General features: G+C 41.4%; 1 protein-coding gene and 1 long non-coding RNA gene across 2 annotated transcripts in view; one reads left to right on the forward strand and one right to left on the reverse strand.

Annotated features, from left to right (window-relative positions):
• LOC110537044 (BDNF/NT-3 growth factors receptor) overlaps positions 1 to 12,335 on the forward strand; it is a 26,974-nt gene extending 14,639 nt beyond the window's left edge. Inside the window, exons 15-18 of the mRNA XM_036937025.1 lie at positions 144 to 316; positions 7,200 to 7,440; positions 9,202 to 9,360; positions 11,466 to 12,335. Of these exons, the coding sequence (XP_036792920.1) occupies positions 144 to 316; positions 7,200 to 7,440; positions 9,202 to 9,360; positions 11,466 to 11,651 (759 nt within the window). The 3' untranslated portion in view covers positions 11,652 to 12,335. The remainder of the gene's footprint in view (positions 1 to 143; positions 317 to 7,199; positions 7,441 to 9,201; positions 9,361 to 11,465) is intronic.
• Positions 228 to 21,362, reverse strand: LOC110537046. The gene is made up of 3 exons (XR_002475558.2): positions 21,124 to 21,362; positions 7,184 to 7,362; positions 228 to 353 (listed from the first exon to the last, which is right to left on the reverse strand). It is a non-coding gene; the product is annotated as an uncharacterized LOC110537046 (long non-coding RNA).
• Between the last annotated feature and the right edge of the window lie 1,194 nt (positions 21,363 to 22,556).

Raw genomic sequence — 22,556 nt, forward strand, 5'->3', positions numbered from 1 at the left:
ATAGTACCACAAACTAATATCTCTTTGGATTTAATTGAACTTTGTAGGAAGGAGACTTTGAAAAAAATCAACAATCGCAGCAATCAATTATGATAATTATGTGTGCATGCGTACCCATGCACGCACATCCCTGTCTTCCTCAGACGTTGAAAGAGGCCAGCGAGAGCGGCCGTGCTGACTTCCACCGGGAGGCGGAGCTGCTGACCAACCTGCAGCACGAGCACATCGTCACCTTCTACGGCGTGTGTGTGGACAGCGACCCGCTCATCATGGTGTTCGAGTACATGAAGCACGGCGACCTCAACAAGTTTCTCAGGTACCGTCCTGTGTCCCGGTGTCCATTCTTCCTGTGTCTGTATTGAATAGAAAGAAATAAGACGTGTGCCAGTCAAAAGTTGGGACACACCTACTCATTCAAGGATTTTTCTTTATTTGGACTATTTTCTACATTGTAGAATAATGGTGAAGACATCAAAACTATTAAATAACACATACGGAATCATGTAGTAACCAAAAAAAGAGTAAAATAAATCAAAATATATTTGAGATAAAGTAGCCACCCTTTGGCTTGATGACAGTTTTGCACACTCTTGGCATTATCTCAACCAGCTCCACCTGGAATGCTTTTCCTACATATGCTGAGCACTTGTTGGCTGCTTTTCCTTCACCCTGCGGTCCAACTCATCCCAAACCATCTCAATTGGGTAGAGGTTGGGTGATTGTGGAGGCCAGGTCATCTGATGCAGCGCTCCATCACTCACCTTCTTGGTCAAATAGCCTTTGCACAGCCTGGAGGTGTGTTGGGTTATTGTTCTGTTGAAAAACAAATGATAGTCTCACTAAGAGCAAACCAGATGGGATGGCGTATCGCTGCAGAATGCTGTGCTAGCCATGCTGGTTAAATGTGTATTGAATTCTAAATAAATAATTGACAGCGTCACCAGCAAAGCACCATCACACATCATCCTCCATGCTTCACGGTGGGAGCTCCACATGCAGAGATGATCCGTTCACATACTCTGCATCTCACAAAGTCACGGCGGTTGGAACCAAAAATCTCAAATTTGGAATCATCGGACCAAAGGACAGATTTCCAACGGTCTAATGACCATTGCTTATGTTTCTTGGCCCAAGCAAGTCTCTTCTTATTATTGGTGTCCTTTATTTATTTTTTTATTTTTTTATTTTACCTTTATTTAACCAGGTAGGCTAGTTGAGAACAAGTTCTCATTTAACACTGCGACCTGGCCAAGATAAAACAAAGCAGTGTGACACAGACAACAGAGTTACACATGGAATAAACAAACATACAGTCAATAACACAATAGAAAAACAGTCTATATACAGTATGTGCAAATGAGGTAGCATAAGGGAGGTAAGGCAATAAGGCACTATAAGGTAAGGCAGTAAGGCACTATAGGCCATAGTGGCGAAATAATTACAATATCGCAATTAAACACTGAAGTGATAGATGTGCAGAAGATGAGTGTTCAAGTAGAGATACTGGGGTGCAAAGGAGCAAAATAAATCAAATAAATAACAGTATGAGGTAGTTGGATGGTCTGTTTACAGATGGGCTATGTACGGCACAGTGATCTGGGAGCTGCTCTGACAGCTGGTGCTGAAAACTAGTGAGGGAGATATGAGTCTCCAAATTCAGTGATTTTTGCAGTTCGTTCCAGTCATTGGCAGCAGAGAACTGGAAGGAAAGGCGGCCCGAAGGAGGAATTCGCTTTGCGTGGACCAGTGAAATATACCTGGTGGAGTGCTTGCTACAGGTGGGTGCTGCTATGGTGACCAGTGAGCTGAGATTTGGCGGGGCTTTACCTAGCAACGACTTACAGATGACCTGGAGCCAGTGGGTTTGGCGACAAATATTTTATTTATTTACCTTTATTTAACTAGGCAAGTCAGTTAAGAACAAATTCTTATTTTCAATGACGGCCTGGGAACAGTGGGTTAACTGCCTGTTCAGGGGCAGAACGACAGATTTGTACCTTGTCAGCTCGGGGGTTTGAACTTGCAACCTTCCGGTTACTAGTCCAACGCTCTAACCACTAGCCTACTAGCTACCCTGCCGCCCCAGCGAGGGCGAGGGCCAGCCAACGAGAGCATACAGGTTGCAGTGGTGGGTAGTATATGGGGCTTTGGTGACAAAACGGATGGCACTGTGATAGACTGCATCCAATTTGCTGAGTAGAGTGTTGGAAGCTATTTTGTAAATAACATCGCCGATGTCAAGGATCGGTAGGATGGTCAGTTTTACAAGGGTATGTTTGGCAGCATGAGTGAAGGATGCTTTGTTGCGAAAGAGGAAGCCAATTCTAGATTTAACTTTGGATTGGAGATGCTTAATGTGAGTGTGGAAGGAGAGTTTACAGTCTAAACATACACCTAGGTATTTGTAGTTGTCCACATATTCTAAGTCAGAACCGTCCAGAGTAGTGGTGCTGGACGGGCGGGCACGTGTGGGCCGTGATCGGTTGAAGAGCATGCATTTAGTTTTACTTGCATTTAAGAGCCATTTGAGGCCACGGAAGGAGAGTTCTATGGCATTGAAGCCCGTCTGGAGGTTAGATAAGTGTCCAAAGAAGGGCCAGAAGTATACAGAATGGTGTTGTCTGCGTAGAGGTGGATCAGAGAATCACCAGCAGCAAGAGCGACATCATTGATGTATACAGAGAAAAGTGTCGGCCTGAGGATTAAACCCTGTGGCACCCCCATAGAGACTGCAAGAGGCCCAGACAACAGGCCCTCTGATTTGACACACTGAGCTCAGTCTGAGAAGTAGTTGGTGAACCAGGCGAGGCAGTCATTTGAGAAACCAAGGCTGTTGAGTCTGCCGATAAGAATGTGGTGACTGACAGAGTCGAAAGCCTTGGCCAGGTCGATGAATACAGCTGCACATTATAGTCTCTTATCAATTGCAGTTATGATATTGTATACAGTATGTCGTGTCTTTGGCATCATTAAAGTGAAGACTGTTATTTTATCAACTCAATTCTCTGTAATTGTTATTACGTGGTTAAACTAATCATGTAAATGTAATTAAAACTTCTTAGGGCTAGGGGGCAGTATTTTGACGTCCGGATGAAAAGCTTGCCCAAAGTAAACTGCCTGTTACTCAGGCCCAGAAGCTAGGATATGCGTATAATTGGTTGATATGGATAGAAAACACTCTAAAGTTTTGGAACTGTTAACCTCTCTGATCTCCCCATCCCGGATCCGGTGTCAGGAATACAGACTCAAGCTCATTACCATAACGCAACGTTAACTATTCATGAAAATCGCAAATGAAATGAAATAAATATGCCATCTCTCAAGCTTAGCCTTTTGTAAACAACACTGTCATCTCAGATTTTCAAAATATGCTTCTCAACCATAGGAAAACAATAATTTGTGTAAAAGTAGCTAGCTAGCGTAGCATTTAGCGTTAGCATTAGTGTTAGCATCCAGCACGCAACATTTCAACAAAAACATAAAAGCCTTCAAATAAAATCATTTATCTTTGAAGAACTTCTGATGTTTTCAATGAGGATACTCTCAGTTAGATAGCAGATGCTCAGTTTTTCCAAAAATATTCTTTGTGTATTAGAAATAGCTCCGTTTTATACATCACATTTGGCTACCAAAAAAACCCGAAAATTCAGTCCTCAAAACGCGAACTTTTTTCCAAATTAACTCCATAATATTGACTGAAAACATGGCAAACGTTGTTTAGAATCAATCCTCAAGGTGTTTTTCACATATCTCTTCATTGATATATCGTTCTTGGAAGCATGGTTTCTCCCCTCAATCAAATGGAAAAGTACAAGCAGCTGGCAATTGCGCACCGAATTCCACGCAGGACACCAGGCAGACACTTGGAAAATGTAGTCTCTTATGGTCAATCTTCCAATGATATGCCTACAAATACGTCACAATGCTGCTAACACCTTGGGGGAACGACAGAAAGTGTAGGCTCATTCCTTGCGCAATCACAGCCATATAAGGAGACAATGGAAAACAGAGCTTCAGAAATTCTGCTCATTTCCTGGTTGACGCATCATCTTGGTTTCGCCTGTAGAATGAATTCTGGGGCACTTACAGACAATATCTTTGCAGATTCTGAAACTTCAGAGTGTTTTCTTTCAAAAACTGTCAAGAATATGCATAGTCGAGCATCTTTTCGTGACAAAATATCGCGCTTAAAACGGGAACGTTTTTTATCCAAAAATGAAATAGCGCCCCTAGAGATCAAAGAGGTTAATATAATGTCTATGAGTATAACAGAACTGATTTGTCAGGCGAAACCCAGAGGACAAACCATCCATGGGGGAAAAAATTTGAGGTCATAGGATTTCCCAATGGTTTTCTATGGGAAGCCCTATTTATGAGGAACCTGGTTGCAGTTCCTATGGCTTCCACTAGATGTCAACAGTCTTCAGAAACTGTTCAATGTTTTTCTTTTGAGAAATGAAGAAGTAGGGCTATTCATTCCATGTGTCACTCTGAAGGTCCCTACTATTTTGGTGCACATGAACAGAAACGTGCTTCACGTTGTTTTTAACCAGTATTAGAAACAGTTTATTCCATCTTAAGTTTTATCGATTATTTACATTTTCGGATACCTGAGGTTGGATTAGGAACGTTGTTTGAAATGTTTGGACCAAGTTTACAGGTAACTTATTAGATACTTTGTAGTCATGTTGGGCGAGTTGGAACCGGTGTATTTCTGAATGAAACGCGCCAAATAAATTTACATTTTGGGGATATAAAGAAGGAATTTATCTAACAAAACAACCATTCATTGTGTCACTGAGAGATTTGAGATTGCAAAAAGAAGATCTTCAAAGGTAAGGCATTTATTATATGGCTATTTCTGACATTTGTGTCTCACCTGCCTGGTTGAAAAATTATTTTCATGTGTTTGTATGCGGGGCGCTGTCCTCAGATAATCGCATGGTCTGCTTTTGCCGTAAAGCCTTTTTTAAAATCTGACACAGCGGCTGGATTAACAAGGAGTTAAGCTTTATTTTGATGTGTTACACATATATTTTCGTGAATGTTGAACATTGATATTCCTGTAGTTTGATATTCCTGTAGTTTCCTTGGGCACCAAGGAAAATCTTCAGATTACAACATTATAATTTCCTAATATAACTTTTCAGATATTTTAATATCTGATCAATTAGTCTTCTATCTAATGAATGAATTATTCTTTACCACACGTTAGTCTCATTCCAAATGTCGTAAGTTGTTGGTTATCTGCACGAATCCAGCCTTCAATATGAATCATCCATACATCAATTGTCTTAATCATTTATTTACTAACTAACTAAATCACAGAAATGCATAACAAACAACAATATATATGGTTACAAGGAAATGATAAGGGGAAGTGGGTATGGACTGAGAAGGCCGGGAAAGACAAGTGACACTACACAGTTGATAATTATAATAATTGAAACGCTAATCCTTTGCACATGAATGCTCTCTTATTCGGGAATAATTGCAATCAATATATATATTTACTCTCCGTGTGTTATCATGATCTCTGTAGGAATCGTCCGTCTTTCTGTTGGAAAGTTAATCTGAACTTCTCTTTGCATCCCTGGAGTCTTTCATGGTTAGAATGGATACTTCAGAGTCCCATTCAGAAATCTTCTTATAGAATAGATGTTTCGGCGGTTGTCAGTCTTCACGTTCAGTCAACATAAATTCTAGCTGCAGACTAGTAATTAGTATCGAAGATTTGCTCTTATTCTGTCGGTATCGATAGTCTCAGAGTTGAACCATTTCCACCAGTGTAGCCAATGCTCCACGTGGTTTGGTCAGGAATTCAACAACCAAGGAATGCATGGTCTCTACTCAAACCTTAGCCCTCTCGGTAATCGCGGTACGCTTGGTCTGAAGTAGGCTTCTCCAGGTGGGGTTTATATTTGGAACAGTAGAAGAGGGCTATCCCATGACGCCAGATCAATGTCTGTGCTCATGGGGCGGGCCAATGACTTAGTTAAATTTGAAAGGGAATTGGATTCTCTTTCATTAAACAGTTTAAAATCACATTACATCATTTCACAAATAGTTTCATCTTTACTCATTCATTTTATATAATAATTAGATGCAAATGTCATAACAGAGACTCTTGTATAAACATAATTATGGTAATGTGGCAGTATTGTCTCTCATGAGGTCACAAACATTAGACAAAATGGACCGGTCAAAGCTGGATTCTCCACTGACTGTTTACACATTCTCTAAAACATGGATATTGTTCAGTTCTCAAGTTCTGTGAGATAGAAGTTCCTTTGTTCTACTGTGAACCCTCTCTCTATACTGCATGGCCGGGGGGGAAGAGAGTCTCCTACAGGAATTTACGACCTGAGATAACAGAGCCTGGGTGTAGGGGGAAGAGAGAGGTGGTGAGAGAGAGAGAGAGAGAGAGAGTTGGTGCTTGCTATATCCAAAGAGGGCCACGTCATGACAGTTAGGACCGTGAGCGTGGCTGAGGTGCACCCATGACCAGCTCGGAAACCAGATTGCATAGCGGAGAAGGTACGGTGGGATTCGAAATCGTCTGTGATCTGTTTCTTAACTTGGCTTTCGAAGACCTTAGAAAGGCAGGGTAGGATAGATATAGCTCTGTAGCAGTTTAGTAGTAGTTTCTTTGCAGCAATACAACCATGAAGGCCTGATTCACGCAGTCCTCTCTGAATAGTTGATGTTGAGATGTGTCTGTTACTTGCACTCTGGAGCATTTATTTGGGCTGACATTTCTGAGGCTAGTAACTGTAATGAACTTGTCCTCTGCAGCAGAGGTAATTCTGGGTCTTTCTTTCCCATGGCGGTCCTCATGAGAGCCAATTTCATCATAGCTCTTGATGGTTTTTGCGACTGCTATCTTCTGTATACCATTTGTTTAACACTTTTCTTGGTTACTACATGATTCCATATGTGTTATTTCATACATTCATGTCTTCCCTTGTTATTTTACAATGTAGAAAATAGTAAAAGTAAAGAAATATCCTTGAATGAGTAGGTGTGTCCAAACGTTTGACTGGTACTGCATGTTAGTTTGATGGTGATACTGTATTTGAATTAAAACTGGAGAACTCCATTTCAATGCAAGCGTATGAGTTTGCACTTATCCTTCGCTGTAGTCAGCTGTAGGTAACTATAGTTTGCATTGTGTCTGACCCACCTGTGTTGTGGTGCAGGTCCCATGGTCCTGACATGGTGCTGATGGCTGATGGGCAGCACAGCCTGATGGTGGAGCTGACCCAGTCCCAGATGCTGCACATCGCCCAGCAGATTGCTGCAGGCATGGTCTACCTGGCCTCCCAGCACTTTGTCCACAGAGACCTGGCCACACGCAACTGTCTAGTGGGAGAGAACCTGCTGGTCAAGATTGGGGACTTTGGAATGTCCAGGGACGTGTACAGTACCGACTACTACAGAGTGAGTCTCATACATACATACATACATGCATGCATGCATGCATACATACATACATACATACATACATACATACATACATACATACAAGCAGGACAGGAATACTCTCACATGTATAATTTAAATTTAGTTCTGGTTTTGGTTTGTAACAGCCATGCAGTTTCAACAATAGTTATTTTAACAAAAAAAAATAATCTATTTTTAATGCCATTTAAATGCAAATTCTATAATCTGCATAAACATGCTGTTTCCATGGTTATAGGGGGCAACAGTGCAAATTGCACTGGCAGTTTTTTCCCTGAGCAAGGAGTTCATGGTTGACTTTGCGTTAACACTGCAATGCAAATTTAGCCGTGAATTCTACCTACACTATTTTAAGGCAAGTCTGTTTTTTTACTGTTCTTAAAATACCAAGATTTCATGAAAGCTCCTCCAGTATCTAACCCATTTCACATATTGTGAGGAAAAAATAATCTACCATAGCGGCTAGCCCAATCTGTTTCTGCTTTACCCAACTTTATTGTTGTTGTAATGCTGCACTGGGATTGGCTAGTTAAAGCACAAACCGATTGGGTGACCAGGCTAGCTGTTACTATCTAGTCTACACTAGAATAGTATAAACAGCCACTAGAGATTCTGGGTTAGAGTCCAGAATCTGTTGCAGCCGGCCGCGACAGGGAGACCCATGCCATGGGGCGGCGCACAATTGGCCCAGCGTCATCCGGGTTAGGGGAGTGTTTGGCCGGCAGGGTTGTCCTTGTCCCATCGCGCACTAGCAACTCCTGTGGCGGGCCGGGCGCAGTGCACGCTGACACGGTCAGAAGGTGCACAGTGTTTCCTCCGACATATTGGTACAGCTGGCTACCGGGTTAAGTGGGCATTGTGTCAAGAAGCAGTGCGGCTTGGTTGGGTTGTGGTTTGGAGGACACACGGCTCTCGACCTTCGCCTCTTCCGTGTCCATACTGGAGTTGCAGTGATGAGACACGACTGTAACTATCAATTGGATACCACAAAATTGTGGCGAAAAATGGGTAAAAGTAACAACAAATTATAATAAAAAATTATAGTATGGACAACGCTACAGACCTTACAGACAGTAATGTTAAGCCAGTAATATGATTTGTTAGTTCCAGACATGTTCTGTCTCCCAGTCCTAGGGTCTATGTAGACAACAGTACCCTCTGCTGCTGACTAGCCCTCTCTGGGGAGAATCATTACAAAATGTAACTGAGACCCATCATCCCCCAACCAGATAGCAGCATATGAATAGGCCCACTCACTAATACACATATAGGAAGACCAAGAATGCAGCTGAACAGCACTTGGCTCAACACATGTAATAATTAGCCAGTTATTGTAAACCGACACATGTGATGTCAATATTAGCCATGGCAGAAGATTGTTAATACCATTACAGGCAAAAAATGAATTGTGCGAGTTGGGTTTAAATACATTTATTTTATTTTTATATATCACATCATGACATTGCATTCCACGAGAACTCTAGGCTCACACACAATATACATATGTGTACATGTCATGTTAACCAAAGGCCTTATCGTGTAGGTTGGTTACTGACCTGACTGACTCAGTCCTTTCAGCTTCTTGTGGAGCTAAGTGACTCAACACCTATCCATTTAACCCTTTCTCGGGGGGGTAGCTTCTTTTCTTCACTACAGTTTGTTCTAACCTTCATCTCCTTCCTTTGACCTTCTCTGTGGTTTTCCTGGATGGTTCCTGATGGATCCTTTGTATGTTTCCAGGTGGGGGGTCACACCATGCTGCCCATCCGGTGGATGCCTCCTGAGAGCATCATGTACCGGCGGTTCACCACGGAGAGCGACGTCTGGAGTCTGGGCGTGGTCCTCTGGGAGATCTTCACCTATGGGAAGCAGCCCTGGTACCAGCTCTCCAACAATGAGGTCAGTAGTCTCTTATGACAGACAGCAGCACTCAATGGGATTTGGTTCTGGGTTCTGAGATGACAAGGTCAGAGACAGAAGCTCAAACCTTTCCTAAAGTAGATTGACTACACTGGTAACATAGTTAGGGACTTGTGTTTTGGACAGTCATGTCACATGACCTGGATTTTAAACTCTTATTTAAAGCTTTTTCAACAAACTGTCCCCTTTTATTTTTTATGTCAGATCGTCCGGCACCATCCTCAGACAATTGCTTTAATTTGTGGTGTAATTTTTGGAAAATACTTAAAATAAAGGTTCAAATTGAGGTCATGTGACATGATAGCCCAAAACACAGGTCCCTAACCATAGCATCTGACCTCCAATGATGAGATTTATCTCCAAATACATCACTCTGCTGTTGTCTCTTTTTCTAATCTTAGTTACAGTAGGTCACATTTGTATTGTCCACATAGATTTGAAATGTATTATGAATATACAGTACCAGTCAAAAGTTTGGACGCAACTACTCATTCCAGGGTTTGTCTTTTATGTTTTACATTGTAGAATAATAACGAAGACATCAAAACTATAAAATAACATTTATGGAATCATGTAGTAACCCAAAAAATGTAAAACAAATCAAAATATATTTTATATTTGAGATTCTTCAAAGTAGCCACCCTTTGCCTTGATGACAGCTTTGCACACTCTTGGCATTCTCTCAACCAGCTTCATTAGGTAGTCAACTGGAATGCATTTCAATTAACAGGTGTGCCTTGTTAAAAGTTTAATTGTGGAAGTTCTTTCCTTAATGCGTTTAAGCCAATCAGTTGTGTTGTGACAAGGCAGGGGTGGTATACAGAAGATAGCCCTATTTGATAGAATACCAAGTCCATATTTTGGCAAGAACAGCTCAAATAATCAAAGAGAAATTACAGTCCATCATTACTTTAAGACATGAAGGTCTGTCAATCCGGAACATTTCAAGAACTTTGAAAGTTTCTTCAAGTGCAGTCTGAAAAACCATCAAGCGCTATGATGAAACTGGCTTATGAGGACCGCCACAGGAAAGGAAGACCCAGAGTTACCTCTGCTGCAGAGGATAAGTTCATTAGTTAACAGTCTCTGAAATTGCAACCCAAATAAATGCTTCACAGAGTTCAAGTAACAGACACATCTCAACATCAACTGTTCAGAGAAGACCGCATGAATCAGGCCTTCATGGTCAAATTGCTTCAAAGAAACCACTACTAAAGGACACCAAAAATAAGAGACTTGCTTGGGCCAAGAAACATGGCCAATGGACATTAGACCATTGTAAATCTGTCCTTTGGTCTGAATTTGAGATTTTTATTTCCAACCACCTTGTCTTTGTGAGACGCAGAGTAGGTGAACAGATGATCTGCGCATGTGTAGTTCCCACCATGAAGCATGGAGGCGGAGGTGTGATGGTGTGGGTGTGCTTTGCTGGTGACACTGTCTGTGATTTATTTAGAATTCAAGGCACACTTAACCAGCATGGCTACCACAGCATTCTGCAGTGATACACCATCCCATCTGGTTTGTGTCTAGTGGGACTATGATTAGTTTTTCAACAGGACAATGGCCCAAAACACACCTCCAGGCTGTGTAAGGGCTATTTCACCAAGAAGGAGTGTGGTGGAGTGCTGCATCAGATGACCTGGCCTCCACAATCACCTGACCTCAACCTAATTGAGATGGTTTGGGATGAATTGGACCGCAGAGTGAAGGAAAAGCAGCCAACAAATGCTCAGCATATGTGGGAACCCCTTCAAGACTGTTGGAAAAGCATTCCTCTTGAAACTGGTTGAGAGAATGCCAAGATTGGGCAAAGCTGTCATCAAGGCGAAGGGTAGCTACTTTAGGACTTTATTGGTTACTACATGATTCCATATGTTAATTCATAGTTTTGATATATTCACTATTATTCTACAGTGTAGAAAATAGTAAAAATAAAGAAAAACCCTTGAATTAATAGGTGTGTTGAAACCTTTGACGGGTACATAGGGGTACATATCCCCTGTGGGGATAAATGCATTTCATTTGAATTAAATTGAAAAAGTACTGAGCAGTGGTAGTGACCCGTGGTGCTCCCCCTACAGGTGATTGAGTGCATCACCCAGGGGCGCGTGCTGCAGCGGCCGCGTTCTTGTCCAAAGGAGGTGTACGACCTGATGCTGGGCTGCTGGCAGAGAGAACCCTACATGAGACTGAACATCAAAGAGATCCACAGCCTGCTCCAGAATCTGTCCAAGGCCTCGCCTGTCTACCTGGATATTCTGGGCTGAGTGAGTCTGATCGGCTGTGTTTGTGTATGGGAGGGAATGAGGATGGAGTTGTGTGCGTACGAGCGAGCATACTGTTTGTATGGGTGCGAATAAGGGTGGAGTTTGTGTGTGTGAGCATACTGTGTGTGTGTGTATGGGTAGGATGTGTGTGTGTGTGTGTGTGTGTGTGTGAGACCATACTGTATGTGTGTATCTGGGTAGGATGAGTGTAGAGGTGTGTGTGTGAGCATACTGTATGTGTTTCTGTGTGCTGACTGTGCTTCTGCCTGCTCATCACATAGACAAAAGCCTTACATTTGATTGCCATTTCCTTTCCTTGTCCATTTGAAAATACTCTTAGGACCCGTTTCTCAAACCCAGATTAAAATATTCCTGGAGTAGGCCCAATTCTGGTTTAGTTAATCAAGAGCAAAAAATAGTATTTCATAAACATCAGTTAACCTTGAATTACATAGTCTTGGACTTTGACGGGGACTTTTTGAATAATAGTCAAAGAATAACTTAATAATGTCCATGAAACCAAATGATCAGTAATCTTTATTAAATTGTAATTTAGTCAAGGAGTAGGCCAAGGCCTCCCGGGTGGCGCAGTGGTTAAGGTCGCGCCAGCTGTGCCACCAGAGACTCTGGGTTTGCGCCCAGGCTCTGTCGCAACCGGCCGCGACCGGGAGGTCTGTGGGGCGACGCACAATTGGCCCAGCGTCGTCCAGGTTAGGGAGGGCTTGGCCGGTAGGGATATCCTTGACTCATCGCGCACCAGCGACTCCTGTGGCGGGCCAGGCGCAGTGCACGCTAACCAAGGTTGCCAGATGCACGGTGTTTCCTCCGACACATTGGTGCGGCTGGCTTCTGGGTTGGATGCGCGCTGTGTTAAGAAGCAGTGCGGCTTGGTTGGGTTATGTATCGGAGGACGCATGACTTTCAACCTTCGTCTCTCCCAAGCCCGTACGGGAGTTGTAGCGATGAGACAAGATAGTAGCTACTAATGTCACGGTCGTTCTCCTCTTCATCTGAAGAGGAGAGGCGAAAAGGATCTGAGGACCAATCCGCGGCGTGGTAAGTGTCCATGGTCAATCTTTAATAAAGAAAGTAGTGAACACTGAAAACTATACAAAACCAGTAAACAAAATAACAACCGTGAAGCTAATCATATGGACTGTGCTGAAACAAGCCATCAACATAGACAATCACCCACAAACAAACAGTGCAACCCAGGCTACCTAAGTATGATTCTCAATCAGAGACAACTAATGACACCTGCCTCTGATTGAGAACCATACTAGGCCGAAAACATAGAAAAACAAACATAGACTGCCCACCCAACTCACGCCCTGACCATACTAAATAAATACAAAACAACGGAAATAAAGGTCAGAACGTGACAACTAAACAATTGGATACCACGAAATTCGGGAGAAAAGGGGGTCAAATTCCCCCCCCCCCCCCAAAAAAAAGGAGTAGGCCAAATCTGGGTCAGCGAAACAGATCCTTAATGTACATTTTTTTATTGTACTGTGTTTGCTGTTGATAAACCAAGGGAAAATGACTGCATCTCAAAATCATCATGGACACGTGCCAACATGGATACAGCATTTCCTTGTTATTCCTAACATGAGGAACATCTCGTGTGGAGCGACATATAAAGTTGAGACGTGCAAAGAAAACTAAACCCATTGCAATGAAGTACCGCTTATATAGATGTCATGGACTATTTTTATGATGTGAGAACTTTCTAATTGATGTCAAGGGCTCTTGACTCTATTGTTTCCATGTTAAGTCATGTCTTTACATTTTGATTTGTGACTGGACTGTTGTCGTCATGGCCAACCAGAGCTGGCCATGAAGGGTACCTCTTAGGACTTATAATGACTTCATAACACATTCATAAGCAGTATGTAAGCATGTCATGAATGTTTTTCTCCATGTATTTATGAAATGTTAATGTACTGCAGCATGTAGGGTTATGAATGTTATGTTAAGTCTCTATGTATGTACCCTCAGTCCAGAGAGAATGAGAGCCATTCATCCACACAACCAACACTGTTAATCCCCTGAATGTTGATATCCATATGTGCATATTACGAAAACACATTAATCTTATTAAAATAAGCGTTTACCTTTTAAAAGACAATGGCATCTCTATGCCATATTTATGAATCTTTTTTTAATTTGTATTATTTTCTTTGTTTTTATTAATGTTTTCTGCTTGTGGTTCATTATCAGTGGTATTTTCTATCTGAATATATTTTGCTAGCTTCTTACATTGTCCATTGTCCATGTAGAAGGTGTTGGTGTTTTGAATGTGTTTAGAATGCACTACACATGTCAGTCTTAACTGCATAACTAAAGCACAGTGAAAAATATCCTAGTATAAAGTTGGAAGAGGGAGGAACTTTGAGTTGCCTCAACTCAAATCACAGCAGTATGGAAGTTGAGCATAGCATAACATTGTCCTTTTGTTTTGTCATTTGTGAAGAGCACATTCACCAGCAATGGCTGGTGATAGAGCATCCCCTTTAGAAAGAGCATCCCCTTTAGATAGAGCATCCCCTTTAGATAGAGCATCCCCTTTAGATAGAGCATCTCCTTTAGATAGAGCATCCCCTTTAGAAAGAGCATCCCCTTTAGATAGAGCATCCCCTTTAGAAAGAGCATCCCCTTTAGAAAGAGCATCCCCTTTAGAAAGAGCATCCCCTTTAGATAGAGCATCCCCTTTAGATAGAGCATCCCCTTTAGATAGAGCATCCCCTTTAGATAGAGCATCCCCTTTAGAAAGAGCATCCCCTTTAGAAAGAGCATCCCCTTTAGATAGAGCATCCCCTTTAGATAGAGCATCCCCTTTAGAAAGAGCATCCCCTTTAGATAGAGCATCCCCTTTAGATAGAGCATCCCCTTTAGAAAGAGCATCCCCTTTAGATAGAGCATCCCCTTTAGATAGAGCATCCCCTTTAGATAGAGCATCCCCTTTAGATAGAGCATCCCCTTTAGATAGAGCATCCCCTTTAGAAAGAGCATCCCCTTTAGATAGAGCATCCCCTTTAGATAGAGCATCCCCTTTAGATAGAGGATCCCCTTTAGATAGAGCATCCCCTTTAGAAAGAGCATCCCCTTTAGATAGAGCATCCCCTTTAGATAGAGCATCCCCTTTAGAAAGAGCATCCCCTTTAGATAGAGCATCCCCTTTAGATAGAGCATCCCCTTTAGAAAGAGCATCCCCTTTAGATAGAGCATCCCCTTTAGATAGAGCATCCCCTTTAGATAGAGCATCCCCTTTAGATAGAGCATCCCCTTTAGATAGAGCATCCCCTTTAGAAAGAGCATCCCCTTTAGATAGAGCATCCCCTTTAGATAGAGCATCCCCTTTAGATAGAGCATCCCCTTTATCTTCCAACGTATGATTCTTTTGGTGGCCCATAACTCTACTCCACTGTTTGTTTTGCATTTTCAGAGGCAACTTTACAAATGTTGTTGAGGTTGTTGTCGACATTGATAAAATGTTATAGTATATTGAAGCCGATAGGAAATGATGGATTTTGCCTTTTGAGGATATTTTATCTATGTCAGCTGTATTTGTGGGGAATTGACAGAGTATGGGCGCTGCTCTTAGTATGAGCCTTGAGTTAGAAAAGGTTTTCTGGTAGAATGCCCCTATTCAGCTATTTATGCACTTAAATTACTAATTTACTTGTTTCTATTTTGTATAGCATATTATTGCAACCAGGGTGTGATTCTGTGATCTTACATTGATTGATATACAGTATATCTCATATCCTATAACAGGATTTCCCACCTGTTGGCCAAATTCGGTCCGTGGGTGATTTTATTTGCCCCCCAAGTTTTTTGATAAAAAAATCATATACTTTTATTTTTGGACATAAAAATATAAAAACACCAGAAAAGCAGCCCCAATTGATTTTAATTTTGGAAATATGTTCCAAAGTATTACCACGCATAATAGAGATACAGTTGATGTCGGAAGTTTCCATACACCTTAGCCAAATACATTTAAACTCAGTTTTTCACAATTCCTGACATTTAATCCTAGTAAAAATTCCCTGCCTTAGGTTAGTTAGTATCACCACTTTATTTTAAGAATGTGAAATGTCAGAATAGTAGTAGAGAGAATCATTTATTTCAGCTTTGATTTCTTTCATCACATTCCCAGTGGGTCAGAAGTTTACATACACTCAATTAGTATTTAGTAGCATTGCCTTTAAATTGTTTAACTTGGGTCAAACATCTCAGGTAGCCTTCCACAAGCTTCCCACAATATGTTGGGTGAATTTTGGCCAATTCCTCCTGACAGAGCTGGTGTAACTGAGTCAGGTTTGTAGGCCTCCTTGCTCGCACACGTCTTTTCAGTTCTGCCCACAATTTTCTATAGGATTGAGGTCAGGGCTTTGTGATGGCCACTCCAATACCTTGACTTTGTTGTCCTTAAGCCATTTTGCCACAACTTTGGAAATATGCTTGGCGTCATTGTCCATTTGGAAGACCCATTTGTGACCAAGCTTTAACTTCATGACTGATGTTGCCTCAATATATCCACATAATTTTCCTGCCTCATGATGCCATCTATTTTTTGAAGTGCACCAGTCCCTCCTTGACATGCCCTGACCTTAGAGATCCCTGTTTATTCTCTATATTTTAGTTAGGTGTGACTAGGGTGGGTACTCTAGTTTTTGTATATCTATGGGGTTTTTTCTTTGTTGGCCGGGTATGGTTCCCAATCAGAGGCAGCTGTCTATCGTTGTCTCTGATTGGGGATCATACCCTTTGTCCCACCTTCAGTTGTGGCATCTTTGTTTGGTTGCATGTATTTTTGCACGATTTTTTCGTTCGGTGTATTGTTTATTGTTTTTTTGCTGGTTCACATTTTAATAAAATATGATGAACTCAAATCACGCTGCGCCTTGGTCTACCCTTAACGACGAACGTTACAATCCCACAGCAAAGCACCCCCACAACATGATGCTGCCACCCCCGTGCTTCATGGTTGGGATGGTGTTCTTCGGCTTGCTAGCCTCCCCCTTTTTCCTCCAAACATAACGATGGTCATTTTGGCCATACAGTTATATTTTTGTTTCATCAGACCAGAGGACATTTCTCCAAAAAGTATGATCTTTGTCCCCATGTGCAGTTGCCAACCGTAGTCTGACTTTTTTATGGCGGTTTTGGAGCAGTGGCTTCTTCTTTGCTGAGTGGCCTTTCAGGTTATGTTGATATAGGACTCGTTTTACCGTGGAATTAGATACTTTTGTACCTGTTTCCTCCAGCATCTTCGCAAGGTCCTTTGCTGTTGTTCTGGGATTGATTTGCACTTTTTGCACCAATCTCTAGGAGACAGAACGCGTCTCCTTCCTGAGCGGTATGACGGCTGCGTGGTCCCATGGTGTTTATACTTGCGTACTATTGTTTGTACAGATTAACATGGTACCTTCAGGCATTTGGAAATTGATCCCAAGGATGAACCAGACTTGTGGAGGTCTACAATTTTTTTCTTAGGTCTAGGCTGATTTCTTTTGATTTTCCCATGATGTCAAACAAAGAGGGACTGAGTTTGAAGGTTGGCCTTGAAATACATCCACAGGTACATCTACAATTGACTCAAATGATGTCAATTAGCCTATAGGAAGCGTCTAAAGCCATTACATAATTTTCTGGAATTTTCCACGCTGTTTAAAGGCACAGTCAACTTAGTGTACATTATGTAAACTTCTGACCCACTGGAATTGTGATTCAGTGACTTATACGTGAAATAATCTGTTTGTCAACAATTGTTGGAAAAATTATTATTAAAATCACGCACAAAGTAGATGTTCTAACCAACTTGCCAAAACTATAGTTTGTTAACAAGAAATTTGTAGAATGGATGAAAACTATTTTTAAATGACTCCAACCTAAGTCAAATCAAATCAAAGTTTATTTGTCACGTGCGCTGAATACAACAGGTTTAGTAGACCTTACAGTGAAATGCTTACTTACAGGCTCTAACCAATAGTGCAAAAAAGGTGTTAGATGAACAATAGGTAGGTAAAGAAATAAAACAACAGTAAAAAGACAGGCTATATACAGTAGCCAGGCTATAAAAGTAGTGAGGCTACATACAGACACCGGTTAGTCAGGCTGATTGAGGTAGTATGTACATGTAGATATGGTTAAAGTGACTATGCATATATGATGAACAGAGAGTAGCAGTAGCGTAAAAGAGGGGGTGGTGGGTGGGACACAATGCAGATAGCCCGGTTAGCCAATGTGCGGGAGCACTGGTTGGTCGGCCCAATTGAGGTAGTATGTTCATGAATGTATCGTTAAAGTGACTATGCATATACGTGTATGTAAACTACCGACTTCAACTGTATGTGACCGTATACAAACGTAAGCAAGGTCTGGAGTTCATGCGGTCTATTTGTAGTCTACAAATTACTTATAACTATGTTCCGGGCCCCTGAGCATCCGCTCAAGGAAGACATCGGCCACAGCTGAATCTATACTGAACAAAAATATAGACGCAACATGCAACATTTTCAATGATTTTATTGAGTTACAGTTTATATAAGGAAATCACTCAATTGAAATAAATAAATTAGGACCTAATCTATGAATTTCACATGACTGGGCAGGGGCACAGCCATGGATGGGCCCACCAATTTGGGAGCCAGGCCCACCCACTGGGGAGCCAGGCCCAGCCAACAAAAATAACATAATTCCAAACAGTCGATTTCTGAGTGGATAGACTATTGTAAGTATCTAAAGCCAGCTATATCTGAATCAGCCGTCTGAGTTCTCCAGAAAAGGGATTTATTACCAATAGAAATACTCCTCAGTTTCATCAGCTGTCTGGGTGGCTGGTCTCAGACGATCCCACAGGTGAAGAAGCCGGATGTGGAGGTTCTGGGCTGGCGTGGTTACACGTGGTGTGCGGTTGTGAGGCCGGTTGGATGTACTGCCAAATTCTCTAAAATTATGTTGGAGGTGGCTTACGGTAGAAATTAACATTAAATTATCTGGCAACAACTCTGGTGGACATTCCTGCAGTCAGCATACCAATTGCACACTCCCTCAAAACTTGAGACATCTGAGACAACTGCACATTTTAGAGTAGCCTTTTGTTGTCCTCAGCACAAGGTTCACCTGTGTAATGATCATGTCACACCTGCCAGGTGGATGGATTATCTTGACAAAGGATAAATGCTCACTAACAGGTATGTAAACAAATTTATGCACAAAATTTGAGCAAAATAAGCTTTGTGTGTGTATGGACAATTTCTGGGATCTTTTATTTCAGCTCATGAAACATGGGACCAACACTTTACATGTTGCGTTTATATTTTTGTTCAGTGTAGTTGATGATCTTTGTCCTATAAGCTATTGCAGTGGTTAGGATCAGTTGTGAGAGTAGCTTAAGTCTGATCCCCCATGTTGTACAGTAGAGCTGTGAGGCCTCCTGAACAGGTCCTATCAAGGATGTGATGACTTGGTAACTCTGAGGCAGTATCTACCAATATATGATTACCTAAACAACTTCCTATTAACCACCATCTCCCCTGCTTTTGACTGAATCTTCATGTTGATCATGCATTCCCTATTATGACTGGTCAATATGGAAAAGGACCATTAATGTCACAGGGATCTGTGGTGTTTCAAATCAGATTTTTTCTGCAGTGATATCAATATCAATGTAAAATCTTTCCACTTTCTCTATCTCTATGCTGTCTTTACTGGAGTAGGCTAAGGCCAGGATTCAATCTGGACTGCGGAAGATCCACGTTGTAGCACAGTTTGCATTTAACGGTCATTTCCAATTGAGCCAACATCTGCAGTGTTTACTTTGAACGCGATCTCCATGGCGACACTAACATGTATAGCCGAAAAGGGGCTATCGGATAGAATCTCGGGCCGAACTCTTACTCATAAACGTGATCTCTACACTACTGTTTTATCAGTGATACTACATAAGATCCCAGTTCCCATAACCTTTGGCTTTTGATATGGAGATTATCCAGTGCATTAATGTTTGCTGTGGCAATAATGCTCTTTAGTGAGTCAGAAGTGCACACCCAAACTCCTGTGCGTTGAGCCACTGTCAATTCAATTGCTGTATTATCACCATCATCCCTGTTGCATTCTTTGCTTAACACCACAAAAACCTGCCTTCAGCTATGTTGGACTGTCTGCAACATAACACTGAAAAAGCGTACATATTTGTTTGGCGACCATGATCTGTCAATGGTCGGTTCTTTCTTGACCAGTTCCAGCTTTTTAGGCCATTCTCTATTATAGTCATGTGTGTCTGCTCTGAATATTCTGAATCGCCTGTAATCTGCATTCCATTTTGTACAGTTCGTATATTTGTCTAAATGAATAGTATGTTCTATAGTATATTCTGTTTCAAACAGGTACTTTATCAAAAAACGTGTGACAAAAATGTGTTATGGGCCACTGGCAATATGTAAATACAAATGTATTAGTGCTAAAAAAACAAATATAATTTATTTGTGCTTGTTCATATCAGTGAGAATACTATCACATTTTTTGGTGGAACTTTCGAACTCGAGAAGAGATTCCTTTAAAATGGTATTTTCTCTATGAAGAAGGAACTGATTCAGTCCTATATCCCAGCTCACCCTTCTTTCCTATCTGGTGGAAGGACCATAGAGGTTATGACTGACTGAGTGCCGCCTGTCTGTGAGAAGGCCATAACTTCTTGGTCACCTGGAACATCGAAGGACCAAATCCAGCGACCAGGTGAACCAATGGGGACCATCATCATTTCACCACCCAACCACTCGTCTGGCCTATTGGTCTTCTTTCAGATGAATAACTGTGACTGCATCATGAATAATAGTATGTTATTTTGAATGTAATCTAGAAGGGATGGGACCTTTTTTTTGAATGTAATCTCTCGGGATGGGGGGGATTGCCACTGGTTATTTTGTAAATATGAAAAACCATTTTTTTTTATCACTGTGCAGATATGTTTTACTTGCTGGCTGAATGATGTCGAGTGAGAGTCAGAGTGTACACGGTCATACGTTTGTGAGTATGATGCCCCTGAACTGCGGTGTGTGTGTGTGTGTTTTTTTTTTCTCCCAGCAGATTGTGTCACTGCTTACGTAACATTCAATTCTATCAATCAAATCTTTGTGCATCATGCAAGTAACTTCTCTGCAGTTAATGGAATTGTTCCTTGTAACACTGTGCATTTAATAAAGGTGGTATGTCTTACAATAAGTTGTCTCCTTTCATAATGTCAGTTATAATTTACAATACCAATCTCATGCGTTATGATCCGTGAGGTTGTGTACATCTAAATAATTTATAGAACACCAAGCTGATTGAATTATCTGAGATATGGGTGTCTTTGTGCAGCTGTTCAATTGTTAGCAAGTTATGTGAAATTGTAAACCGGATATGCCAATAATATCTCATCAAATCAATTCACATGATATATTGCAAGTAGGCTACCGACCTGCAGCAGAATTCCATAGCACGCTCCCAATCTTGTACCCCAGTAGCCTCACCAGATCCATGCATCTCATAAATCACATTGATTTACTGCTCCTGCTCCACCATCAGGGCACACCATAGCAAAATGTTTTGGCAACAGAAAATGAGTTACTTGTTCAGATAGCTGTTCTTTCCAGGGAGGTACTTTCTTACATTTTGTGCCTACTGAATATGACCCAACTCTCTATTCTGTCTGATAGACAGGCAGAGTATCTAAGCAGTGTTGATTGATACTTGATATGTGCACCCACCATTGCGTCTGGTGGCTATTTTAAAAGAGCCAGCCCTCGCAGTTTTATGAAAGGAATTCCAAGGTCAAAGTTGGGATCTAACAAACACAGTTAAGTGACAACGGCAGCTGGCCCGTAGCAAAGGGCACACAGTCAAATCAAAACTAGCAGTGTGAAGTGGTCCCTAGGACAGTTCTTACATTTCCTCCCCAACTGGTTATTTGGTATTTTATCAGTATTTCTGGGGTCCACACAAAACATGAAACATAATACAGAATGACATAATACAGAACATCATTAGACAAGAATAGAACTACATACATTTTTAAAAGGCACATGTAGCCTGCATATACACACAAACTATCTAGGTCAAATAGAGGAGCATCGTTGTTCCGGTTTGCTTTCTGGTTTTGAAAGCAGGTTTGCTGTTTATTTGAGCAATATGAGATGGAAGGAAGCTCCATGCAATAATATAATACTGTACGCTTTCTTGAATTTGTTCTGGATTTGGGGACTATGAAAAGAGCCCTGGTGGCATAAGTGTGTGTCAGAGCTGTGTGTAAATTGACTATGTAAACAATTTGGGATTGATGCAGTCAGTCTCTCCTCAACTCTTAGCCAAGAGAGACTGCCATGCATAGTATTTATATCAGCCCTCTGATTACAATTAAGAGCAAAACACGCCGCTTTGTTCTAGGTTAAGATTTGGGGACCACAAATTCTTCTCTTAGTGCTTGGTCGATTTTATTAGGCACAAAATGGAGTGGTTCTCTATCTGAATTTACCCAATATAAAAAATTAAAAACCAAATTTTCCATTGCAAAACATTTTGCTACAGTGTGCCCTAATAAGCATAACCTTTGTTGCAGTCATAGGCAAGGATTCGATCAGCGGTAACCTGTGTAAACTGACAAATAGTTTTTCATTGCTTTTTAAAAAAATGTTTAAAGCGTGTAGGAGGGTGAACTGTGATAGAGCTGTCAAATCAACAAGCGGCTCCTGCATCGGATGCACGAGTAAAAATCCCATGCAGCAGTGTTACAAGTTTTTACACTGATTTTAACCTATTACTTCCTTAAAATGAATTACAATGTGTCATTTCCATATAGCTTACAATTCCTGTGGTTTGTGACAATGACCACCAGAGCTCACAGATTTGACAGCT

Source organism: Oncorhynchus mykiss, chromosome 12 (assembly GCF_013265735.2).
Source record: "Oncorhynchus mykiss isolate Arlee chromosome 12, USDA_OmykA_1.1, whole genome shotgun sequence".
In the NCBI taxonomy this organism is placed as follows: Eukaryota; Metazoa; Chordata; class Actinopteri; order Salmoniformes; family Salmonidae; genus Oncorhynchus; species Oncorhynchus mykiss.